General features: G+C 34.5%; 1 protein-coding gene across 2 annotated transcripts; it reads right to left on the reverse strand.

The window, feature by feature from the left end:
• Nucleotides 1-1,122: 1,122 nt before the first annotated feature.
• On the reverse strand, nucleotides 1,123-11,433 carry LOC130655403 (trichohyalin-like). Of its 2 annotated transcripts, none has more exons than XM_057458155.1 (10): nucleotides 11,250-11,433; nucleotides 11,026-11,140; nucleotides 8,342-8,406; nucleotides 7,562-7,607; nucleotides 5,239-6,118; nucleotides 4,634-4,790; nucleotides 4,353-4,502; nucleotides 4,183-4,234; nucleotides 3,761-3,820; nucleotides 1,123-3,637 (listed from the first exon to the last, which is right to left on the reverse strand). In XM_057458155.1, the coding sequence occupies exons 1-10, from the start codon at nucleotides 11,379-11,381 to the stop codon at nucleotides 1,287-1,289; spliced, it is 4,008 nt and encodes a 1,335-aa protein (XP_057314138.1). In that variant the 5' UTR covers nucleotides 11,382-11,433; the 3' UTR covers nucleotides 1,123-1,286. The 2 variants fall into 2 exon arrangements, with proteins under 2 accessions (XP_057314138.1, XP_057314137.1); XM_057458154.1 differs by having other exon boundaries at nucleotides 5,239-6,139; nucleotides 11,250-11,432.
• Nucleotides 11,434-11,957: the final 524 nt, after the last annotated feature.

The raw sequence follows: 11,957 nt of genomic DNA on the forward strand, positions 1-11,957 counted from the left end.
AGTTTGACTACATTGCTACAACCCCTGGGATTCGTGTGTCTAAGAAAAGATATAATTACTCGAGTGAAATTACTCACGAACCCGCGGATTTTTTCTACCGCCTAAGAATTACTGAAGAAATAACGGGTCACGTACAGGTAGCTTTTAGGATCAGTCTAACTTTCGAGTTTTTCCTGTTCAGTAAGTGGTCTACCAATCTTTTGATTTACTTTTTCCGTTACATTTCTGGGGTCAGCAGTACTTATATTCTCGTCTGTTTCGTGTTTTAAGTGTTCTTCATAGGAGAGGTCAAAGACTATTGTAGAAGTGACTCCTTGGAGCGTGCGGTATGATTTGCCGACTGTTTAGCATTTTTTTCCTAGACACGCTGAGTTTAGGCCTGTCAATATTGCAGGGAAGTTCGCAAAAAAACTAACGTCATGAATATCTTGAAAAAAATCCTGGCATATTTCTGTCTTTTCAGAACTTCATTTGGCAAGTTTCTTTGAAAAGGAAAACCAAAAAAAATTCCAGCGCGTTTCAAAAACTGTTTTCTAAAAAATTCCTAGCTTAGAAAAAGTTACTTTTCATCCAATCAAAACAAATAATTACAGCGAATGCGACAACTCTATCGGCCCACAATTTCGCATGGATGAAAATCATGCTGTTACATATTTGTTGACAATTGTTGTTAAAATAAAGCGCTATAACGAAAAGTCGCGGTTCTGCAAGCACTTTCTCTTGAAACTTTACTACCGATTAATTTACGCTGCTTTCATTTTCGCCAACAAGCTGAACTTGAAATTTAGGTTGGAATTTAAGTAGGAAATTGATGCTATATCAAAGAAAATTATAAGCAATAACTTTGTTACTTATTTCATTAAATAAGATTTTTCTGTCATATCAATTTTGTTGTAACGTGACTGTAATTAAATTAGTTTACACGAAACAAAATAATTAAAAATAGTTAGATATGAAGAAAGGTAACAAAAAATGATATCAGTTTGTGAAGCATTAGTTTTCGACGAAGTTTAACGAACTAAAAAACATCCTTCCCAAAAGAAAAGGTCTGCAAAGACCTAACTAGAAGATTCCATTGTAGCCAGTGAGCAAAAAGGGAAAAAAAGAAAAAACATTAACAGATGCATTAATTTGCTTACAATTAAATCTTTACACAAAAAGTCATTTCACAGATACTAGACTAAAAGATATTTTCGAAAGTTTCTACGACCAAAATTTCTGAGCACGTCGTCAACAAGAATGGGTTAAAAAATAACACTAACAACACTATATAGATATACTAACATTTAGTATCTGCGTTGTACTGGTGGTATACCTGTCTGAGGTTGTCCAACTCGTGTATACTCAAGACGTCCATCTCTACCTAATTGTATTCCAGTTTGTGCTACTTGATGTAAAGCTAATCCTTGAGCATACCCAGCTTGCAATGCGTGTGCAGCAGGATTAGCAACAACAGGTTGCAGCGGTCGTCCAAACAAATCGGTTAAGGGTACAACTCTTGGTTGTGATACGACAGTAGTTAAAGCTCTCGAAGTTATGTCCGCAGCTAAAGGATGCAATCCCCTCCTCTCTGTCATTGATAAAGGCTCGTTAGATTGAATAGTTGGTTTTATACCTCTTTCGACGGCTGCTGATTGGTTACTTGGGTAATCGCGACTATGTCTTGTATTCTCGCGTACTTCTCTTCGCTCGCTGTCTCTCATGTCTTTACGGTCATCATTAAAGTGTCCAGCACGACGTGCATTTCTAAAATTGTCCTCGTCTCGATAACTTTCAACTCTATCATCCCTACGGACATCACAAATATCTCCTCGGAAATCTCGGGCTTCTCCGCCTTGAATGTCTCGATTACTATTCCTAATAACACGATCGTCACGTCTTTCTCTTTGTTCTCCTCGCACATCCCTTGATTCTCGTAAATCCCTGGAGTCTCGTGTAACTCGGAAATCACCTCGAGATTCGCGGGCGTCTGGCCGACGGTCTTCTCTTATCATATCCCGGTCACCAGAACGACGATCCGGACCAATATTACGAACAGGTCCAATATTACGATCGCTTAAGCGCACACCACGATCATTACTTTCCCGTTCATTATTCCTATCTAAGGGACGGCGCATATCAGGAGAATAATATCGATCAGAAGATTCCTTTGGTGAATAATCGCGAAGTTGAGAATAGGGCTGCGATGACTCAGCTTGGTTGCCCAAGATCCCAGTAAGGCCAGCTCTACCTAAAACATCTGACAACGTTTTCGGTGCATTAGAGTTCGGTGCTGAAAGCCAATTACTATCACCACCTCTTCTGTCAAAATCACGTGCTGTAAAAACTCTTTCTTCAGCACCACTACGATACCTTTGGTTTGATTCGGATACTCTGTGCGGAGAACGATCTCTTGAATAGCTACCTCGGTCAACATCATTTCTCTGAACCACTCGTCTAATATCACTCGAGTAAGCATCTCGTGTCTTTTCAACCGTATCATACTCATCTCTTGAGTTTCTACGAATATCTCTAGAACCTGCACGTTCATCTTTTCTAACGTCACCAGAACGTACATTACGTCGAGAATCGTCACGAAGATCTCTAGCACCACGTTGGTCTGATTTAGGAGTATTGTTTCGGCGCTGATAAGCTACATCATATACATCGTCCTGAATATAGTGCGAAGGTACTCTTCCTTCGCGATTATCATTGCCAGCAGAAAAGAAACCTTTCCGAGAGGCAGACTGCTCGTTAAAGTTTTTCTTTGCTTCGTTGTGGTAACCACGGTCGTTTGATGGAGCTGTTCTCTTTAAAGTGTTGCTTCCAAGGCCTCGGTCAATACCTCTATCAATTACACGTCTTTCTCTTTCACGTTCTCTTTCAGCGCGTTCTCGCTCCAATCTTTGTTGTTCCAAACGCTGGCGTTCTCTTTCAATACGACTCTCGTGCTCTTCTCGAGCTAATCTTTCTTTTTCTAAACGTTCTCTTTCTTGACGCTCTCTTTCTATACGCTCCTTTTCCAAACGTTCTTGCTCACGTCTTTCACGCTCAAGACGTTCTCTTTCGAGTCTCTCGCGTTCTAATTGTTCCCGTTCCTTTTCCCTTTCTCGCCGTTCTCGTTCTTCTCTCTCTTTTCGCTCTCTTATGAAACGCTCCCTTTCCTTTTCTCTTTCGCGTTCTCTTTGACGTTCTAACTCGCGTTGTTTCTCACGATCTTTACGAACTCGTTCAGCTTCTTTTCGAGCTCTTTCTCTTCTTTCTTTTTCTCGTTTCTCTTGTTCGCGCCGACGTTCTTCTCGTAATTGGCGTTCTCTTTCGCGTTCTTTTTTTTTACGCTCTTCTCTAAGTTGGTGTTCACGCTCTATTTTCTCAGCACGTTCCTTTCGGAGTTGTTCAAGTCTTTGCTCTTTCTTTCTTTCGGCCTCCTCGTCCTTCTCCTTAGATACCTTTTCCTTCTTTTGAACATCTGATATATCCTTAGGAGAATTACCTTTCTCTGAAGTTTTCGGAGAACTACCTCGGGACGACGCTCCTTTTCTGCTATCTCTTTTGGCTTCTCGACTCTTATCACTGTCTTTTCTGGCCCCTGATCTTTTTGATTCATCACGGTTATGGCGACTACTGTAATCATCACGACGTGATTTAGATGATGATGCTATTGCAGAAGACATTAACCAATTTATAAATTTTTTTTACACCTTTATACTAAGAGAGAGCACACAAGTAAATACATTGAATTTTTTTTTAATATGGATATAGTAATATACAAAAAACATACATGTTCGTTGACTTTTGGTGGTAGAACGAGATTTTGATTTATCGTCAGATTTCTTGTCACCTAAAACGACAGTCCAGAATGTCTTCATCTTTTTTCATGCAACTGGTGTAACAAATGAACAAAGAGTTTGTTCTAATGCTTTAGTTTTATATAAAAAAAACATGTCTAAATTTAGTAATAAGCATAGCTACACTTTAGTTGTCAGCAACTGAATCCAACATTTTCATAAAAATAACAGCTGCAGAAATTTCAAATTTTGATCTGCCTAGTAACAAATTGTTGTAGTTCAATGTGCAAATATAATTATTTGTGAGTAAATTTTTTTTTAAATTATCACAATAATTGTCTATAAACTGTTGGAAAAATTATATTTCATAACAGGCATTTCTTTTATATCAAAATTAGCAAGAATCCATACTAACCGGTTTTAGATTTGTCACTTGGTTTCTTAGCTGGAGTTGGATCCGTTTTGGCCTATAGAAAAGGTCAACATTTAAATAAGCCTTACAAACCTGTGATATCAATAAAATACAAATCGCATTCTTACAAAAATCTTTTTAAAATTCTACTATAAGAATAGTTAATTTGTCACCTTTTCAACTTGTATCGTTTTTTCATGTAAAACAGACTTGTGCAATTTCTCTATAGCTGCTAAGGCTTCTTGTGGTGTTGACATGGTCACAAAACCAAAACATTGCGAGCCAGGTGTTTTTGCACTTGTTACAACTTTTGCTCCAATAACCTACAATTAAGTTCATAAGCTTCATTTTTTCTATTTAAGACATCTTACTATCTGGATTTAAAGATCAAGTACATTTTCTATAAGAAACAAATCATAAAATAGCTTCTTAGACTTCATTTAATAAAACTAACCTTTCCAACTTTACAAAATGTGTTCTTTAAATCAACAGCTTTGGAAATGGAGGAAAGTCCACTTATCCATAGACATCGACTTAAATCCTTTTTCTTTTCTTCAGCAGTCTTAGCTTTGTCCGTTGCAGGCTCATCTTTCTTTTCTTCTTGTTTTTTGCTACAACAACAAAAATAACACTGATTAGAACCATACTTCAAAAACTAAATAGGATGTAATATTTATTTAAATCATTTTTACATAATTTTTTTTATATATTTAACTTTTTTGGAAGGGGCAAATATTAATCAGTGGAGAACATCACATGACATCAACAGTCACTGACAATCTCACATAAATATTATACATATTTTCCTATTGGGAAAGTATATAATGAAAAAAATAACAATTTTTATCTATTCTTAGTTACTTTAAAGGGTATATTATTGTAAAATCTATTAAATGTTACTAAATACTAACTACTACAAGGATTATAATTTCCTAAACTTCTTTTTTTAATAACTTTATGCTTTCTCACTACAAAGGAAAAAAAATACTTCAAAAATAAAAGTACAAACCATTGTAATCACTCAAATTTTTTTGAGGAAATTCAAACTTGCACACAAACCTTGTTTCAGACGTGCTTAGATCAACTTTGGCTTCGGAAGAGGAAACAGTTTCTAATAATGGTGTTGTTCCTGTTTTAGACTTGTTGCCACTTGAAGGATTATCATGAACATGATCTTTTTCAGTTGAGTTACTAGATTCATTTGTTTTTAATAAGTCATTGTTTGTATCTACATCCTGTTCTAATTTATTTACATTAACATTTACAGGATTTTCCTGTTTATCAGCATCTAGCTCTTTTGCTTCTTCTGAGTCACTATTTATGGGGATAAATTCTTCTTCAACCGATTTAACTTTGTCTTCTCTAAATTCATCAGATGTTGTATTTGTTTCTTCTGATTCAGCTGTATTATTTTCTTTAGATGTATTTTGTTCAATAATACATTGGTCAACTTCAGTACGTGCCTCTGTCACTTCACTAGAATCTTCCTCATGATCATTTTCTTCCTCACTCGTTTCTTTAGATCCATTTTCAAAACCTTCTTCCGGTTTGTTGTCTTCTTCGTTTCCATCTGTCTCTACCATCTCCACTTCATTACTTTCCCCTTGAACATCAATGGCATTTGTGACCACTTCATTTTCATGCTCATCATCATCTGACTGAGTTTTTTCCTCACTATTTTCATCCTCATTTTCATTTATATCATTGTCGCGCTCATCTTCTGGCAAATCATTTGCATCTTGATTCTCTTCTGGTTGTTCTGATTCTGGTGGATCAAATGTCTCATTTTCTTCTTCCTGCACTTCCATTTCTTCTTCTTCAGGCCCATCTGAATCACTCTCAATTTCTTCATCAACACAATCTTCTTCTTTAACACCACGTTCTTCTTCAGCAACATTTTGTTCTTCATTGCATTCTTGTGCTTGACTTTCTGAATCTCCTACAATGGCCCGACTTTCATCTTATGAAAAATATACACAATAAAAATTTAATGACAAAAAAGATACGAAGTAGAAAATAGCCAACTTACTTAACCTTACAGAACTTACTCCTGTCATGAAGAATGCTGTTTAAAATAACAACCTACAGTTAACTCCTGGTAACTCTGATCTGCAAGGGGTTAAGGAAAATAGTTCAATGTAACGAATGTTCAAGTTAAACAAAGACCCTTAAATTCGAATTTAGTAAAAAAAAACAAATATTTGTTTGAGTTGAGACAACAGTTACCAAGAAAAAGTGCAATTTTTGCAATGCTGCCTTCTTAAAATTGAATTTGTCTAGACAGGCAACATTTGTATTTAATTACATCAAGATAATAGCCTTGGGCTTCCTTAAAGTTTAAGATATCCAGACATACAAGCCTGAGTTAATCTGATTTTTAAGATATTAAGGGAAGTTCAAGGAAGAAATAGTTTAACATTATTAAAGTTCGAGTTATCCAGTCTTTGAGTTACCAGAGTTACCTGTATATCTTACCAATGAATATATATTCGAATAAGCAATCTTATATTTTGTTAAAGTTCTTCTTTTTTTCCAATGATTAATTACACCAGTTGGAATGAAATTAAATTTATGATATTGTCCAATCCCAACGTAAATAATATGCATTCACTGAAAGTATAGCGAGATTAAATTTTATAACCAAACCAAACACAAATTTCTTTGATGTGTTCTTTTGATGAGTGTATCTTTTTAACATCAGAAGTGCTTTCAATCTTGGAATCAATCAAACTTCAAAAATAACTGTCAATACAGTTTAGTGCAGAAGATAAAGATCTGAGCTGCAGTAATATCAAGGATAAAGTTTGCTTGTTACACCTGTCGGTAAATGCAAGTATATACACACCAAAAAGCTGTCACCACTTTTGAAAACGAGGCGACTGTAAAACAAGCAGCAACCATCAATAAATATTTACATTTTTAACATTGTGAATATTTAAGCAGTGTAAATATTGCCTTTAACATCCATACCAAAACTATAGTTTCTTTCTGAAGCATCTTTTTTTGGAAAATGTATCATTTAATCAAGCCACAATTAATCTTGAAATCAATGCAATTGGGAAACAAACAGCATACAAATCTTGATAACAAAGAATGGGTCACTTCGTTTAACATCACTACTTAATAAATTATATGGTCAACGACACACAATGGACGATGTGTAGCAAAATTTATTCTTTGACCATAAACTAATTGTTAATGAAGAAAGATAAAAAGATAAAAAAAATTGGAACACATGCAAGTAGTCAACAGTAAATTATTTCAACATACATTTAGTTGACAGTGTACACTAAAAAGCATTGGCTTCATGACAGGAATGTTATGTGTACTGCTGCAATATCATCCACAGGCATATTTAATTTTTATTTTTACTGAACTATACCTTTTACATTAGTTTCACTCTTGTCAATATCATCTTTCTCCACAACCTAATAAAAATATATATAAAATTACCATTATAAAATTACAGCATGCAAGGTTTTTCAACTGAAGTAGAGCCGCTCAGCCATCTGAATTAAAGATGATATCCAGCTTTTGCTGTCAAGAAGCTGTCATGTTCTAAATTCACAACAGTAAAGTCACAACTTCTTCATGCAATAGAATGAAATTGGTGGATCTGACAAACATTTGTTTATTCTCTGTATGCAATAAATTAGACAAACACGATCAATATAGGGTTTTAGCTAAGCACACACACAAAAAAATGTAAAAAGCGGACATGCCCGTAATAAACATTTGATCTAAATTCATGGTAAAATTTATCCTCTAATTTTGTTAGGCCTTAACTTTTTAATTGAGCTATGTAAATATAGATGTAGTTTTCATTTAAAAATAAAAAACAATACGGAATAATTTAAGTGGCCGGCCAACTTTAGCATAGAAATGGCGAAATAAAAAAAACAAACAGAATGTTTGTATTACTTAAATTTTGACTTTAAAAATTTTTAATTTTATTTTTCAATTCTTTGAAACATTATATAAGAAAAAAAAGAGGGGTCATTTGTTGCTACAAATTTGTTGTTACAGTTTAAGTAAAGTAGGTCAGAAAACAATTTTTTGGCCTCGTCATAACATGGATTTAATTGCCGTAGGGAAAGGGTTAAATGTATTGTGACATAAAAATAAAAACAGGCAACTTATATAAGTTATTTTAGAAAATTACCATCTTTTCATTCTCCTCTTTCTTTTCTTCTTCTTTCTCCTCGTCATTGTTTTTATCTTCTGCTTCTAAAATAAGATGGCTGGTGCTAGTTACAGTCTTTCAAATTACCCATCAAGCTATTTGAAAATTTGTTTATTGTCATTTTATAGCTCCAAACAAATCTGAAATTGTTTAAGACATAGGTACATAGATATTTTTTAAAGAAAAAAAAAACCTACTTCTGGAAGCAAACAAATCTTTTGTGAAAGAGGCATTAGATAGATTTGGTGATTTCAGGATAGTTTAAAAAAGCTATAGCTGTTCTGTTCAAATAATTAAATAAATTTATAATATGAAGAGAGAGAAAAAAAAACAACAAAAACTATTTTTGAAGGGAGACCTTACCTAATAGCAGAAGCTAAGACAAGGATAAGGCCACCCTTGGACGAGTACAATAGACGGCACAGGACACACATATATATTAACATATATAATCAACAGTTAAATGAACCGTATGAGAACAAAGGGAAAATTTGTTACAATAAAATACTTTTTTAGATCACTTTTAAGACCAAAGTAATCTATGGAAACAAGTTTTTTAGTCATTGATGTCTGGATCTTATTCCAGGATTTAATGGTGTTAAATCTAATAGAATTTTTACCAAACAGAATGTTCTGACACTGGACAATATCATTGAATTTGAGGATGTCCAGATTGCCATAGATGATACTAGATGATGCTCTTCGAGATTCAAAAGTCATTAGTCTGATAGCAAAATTTTGTAAAACAGCAATACGATTAATATCAAGACTATTTGGTTGACCCCAAATTTGATTACAATATTGCAGGTGGGAATGAAAAATGGCATAGTAGACTAAGAATAAGGACATTTTGAGGCACAAAATGACGAAGTTTGGCTAAAGCTCCATTAGCCCTCTTGAGCTTGGCAACAGTATTATTGTAGTCTTCCAGCTTAAATCAGAATCTAATAGAACACCAAGATATTTAATAGAATCACTAGGCATAAGCCTTTTACCATTGATGAGAAGCCTAAAATCATAATTAAGAGGTTTATGTGCATCTTTAAATATAATGTCTTGCTAGCATAAGAGAAATCTTATTAGCATTTAGCCAATGGCAGAGAAGCTTGAGGTCTAAATTCATTTGTTTGGCCAGTTGTTTCAGAGAGTCCCTGAAATGCAGGAGGTTTGTATCATCAGCAAAGTGGTGTACCATAGAATAGTTAATTGCACAATTCAAGTCGTTTATATAAATTAAAAATAAAAGTGGTCCTAAAACAGAGCCTTGAGGGACACCATGCCTGGTAAGATTATTTGCTGAACTAGCTCCATTTAAAGATACAAATTGTTGACGTCCTATTAAGTAGGACATAAATAAAGAGAGAGCATTACCACAAATTCCATAATAAAGCTTTGTAAGCAGAATTTTATTATCAACAGCATCAAAAGCCTTTTGGAGATCAACAAACACTCCACATGCATAATTTTCTTTATCAAGAGCATCCATAATTTTTTGAGAGATATTCATTAGTGTTTGAGAGGTTGAGTAATTTTTTCTGAAACCAAATTGTTGCTTATACAGGACATTGTTAGCTTCAAGAAACCCATACACCCGTTTATATACAAGTTTATCAATGTTTGAAAGTAAGGATATGGGTCGATAATTTGTAAGTTCCAATTTGGATCCTTGTTTATGAATAGGGGTACCCCGGCAGTTTTTAAATTAGAAGGAAAAATGCCTGAAGTAAAAGACAAGTTTATAAGTTTAGAGAGTGGAACAGATAATTCAGTTTTAACAGTAGATAAAATTTAGGCAGGAATGCTAAATGGCCCAGAAGATTTACCAAGGTCCAAGGAAGAAATACAATGGAGAACTTCAATATCATCAGTTGGTGAAAGAAACATTGAATTAGCAACAGAATATTTTAAGAAGGAAGAGAAATGCTTTGATGTGAATGGGAATGTCAGCGATTGATGAAAAATAATTACTAAAAGAGCTAGCAATTGTCACTGGATCAGTGTCAAGTGAGTTATCAATGTTCATACAGGTTGGAGAAGCAGAAGCAGAAGAACGAACAGAAATTATATTTTTAACACCTTTCCAAATGTTGCCAATATTTTTTGGGTTATCACTAAAATATTTATTGAAACAATTACTCTTGCTCAATCTACACAGAGTTACCATTTTATTGCGGTACTTTTTGAAACTCTCTAACAATACTTAAAATGGATCTTTTTCTCTTAAAAAACGTTTATGAGGAAGGTCTCTTTTAGTAATAGGGGTAAGGATACCATAAGTAATCCAAGGATTGGATTTTTTTCTACTTTTTTTATTACATGTAGTTTTTAATGGAGCGTATTTATTTAAAAGACTGTTCAAACAATACATTGGGATCATCTGTGCTTGGTTGAAGTATAGCATCCCAATTCGTATATTGTGGTTCAGTGCGAAAGGCATCATGACTGAATTTTTCCAGAAGAAGACGAAGTGTGTCAATTCTGTTTACTTAGGTTGTGGCCAAGTCAACGAAATTGAAATAGGACAAAATACACTAGTTTATTTGATGTTTTGAACTTGAAAAAAATGGGAGTGCAGCCATTGCAGAAAAAGTTTGCTAAATATTTTCACTATAGTGGAAGTCGATTAACGAACTTTTAGATATATACAGGCCTGCTTTTCTCACCTTCATTTTCTTCTATTTCTTCTTCCTCTTTATTTATTTGAGCATCCTCATCTTCTTCCTCTGAAGCGCTGCCATTGACAATGTCATTTTCACCAAGACTTTCTTCCAAGAGTGACTATGCACAAATAAAAAAAGGGATGAGAAGACTGTAGCTACGTGCAAACTAGTCAAACATGAAAATTTTGAAATTGGAGCTTGGGGCTTGGATTAGTTACCACGTTTACCTTTTCGAGACGTTTTACCAGGTCAGCTTTTAATCCTGACTTTTCAAGACCTCTTTTATCCAGTTCTTGACGTAAAGTTACAACTTTTAAGGAAGAAATACCATCTAATGTGAGAGGCGTAGAACTCGCCATCTTTTTGAGATATGTTTCCACTGACAGATTTGGGAAGATGAAAAGCGTGCTATACGAAGAAAGTGGTCTGGGCAGAGGAGAAGAAAAAATACCCGGATGACATCCTCAAGCATAATTTATTGTATAATTATTGCATACATTGCATACGTTTCTCCTTTTTTTTAAGAAGAAGGATTTAAAATTGTATGTTTGCCATAATAAAGGCAGCTTGTTTTTTTTATCTTTATTTCCAAGCGTCGTGTAAAGAGTTCAGCCCGAGAGACTATAGATGGAGGGGCAGGTAGGCAGGCAGCATACTCCCTTAAGTAAGAAAATATCAAGCCAAACATCAACCTCGTTCCCAGGACTAGTTGAGCTTTTTAGAGTTAAACGGCTTGGGGATGAGGTTGGCCAAGCATGAAAAGTTTGTTTTAAATTAAACATGGTTGTTGTATCATACGCAATGGTATACTTTTCCCTTTTTGATGCAATTTTATATTGAAATACTAAAATTAAAGCCTGTATCATCTAGCAACCTAGTCCCCAAGACATTTTTTGTATCTTTTTCATTAATCCGGGACACGGCGGGGAAGGCAT

This window comes from Hydractinia symbiolongicarpus, chromosome 8 (assembly GCF_029227915.1).
Source record: "Hydractinia symbiolongicarpus strain clone_291-10 chromosome 8, HSymV2.1, whole genome shotgun sequence".
Classification (NCBI taxonomy): domain Eukaryota; kingdom Metazoa; phylum Cnidaria; class Hydrozoa; order Anthoathecata; family Hydractiniidae; genus Hydractinia; species Hydractinia symbiolongicarpus.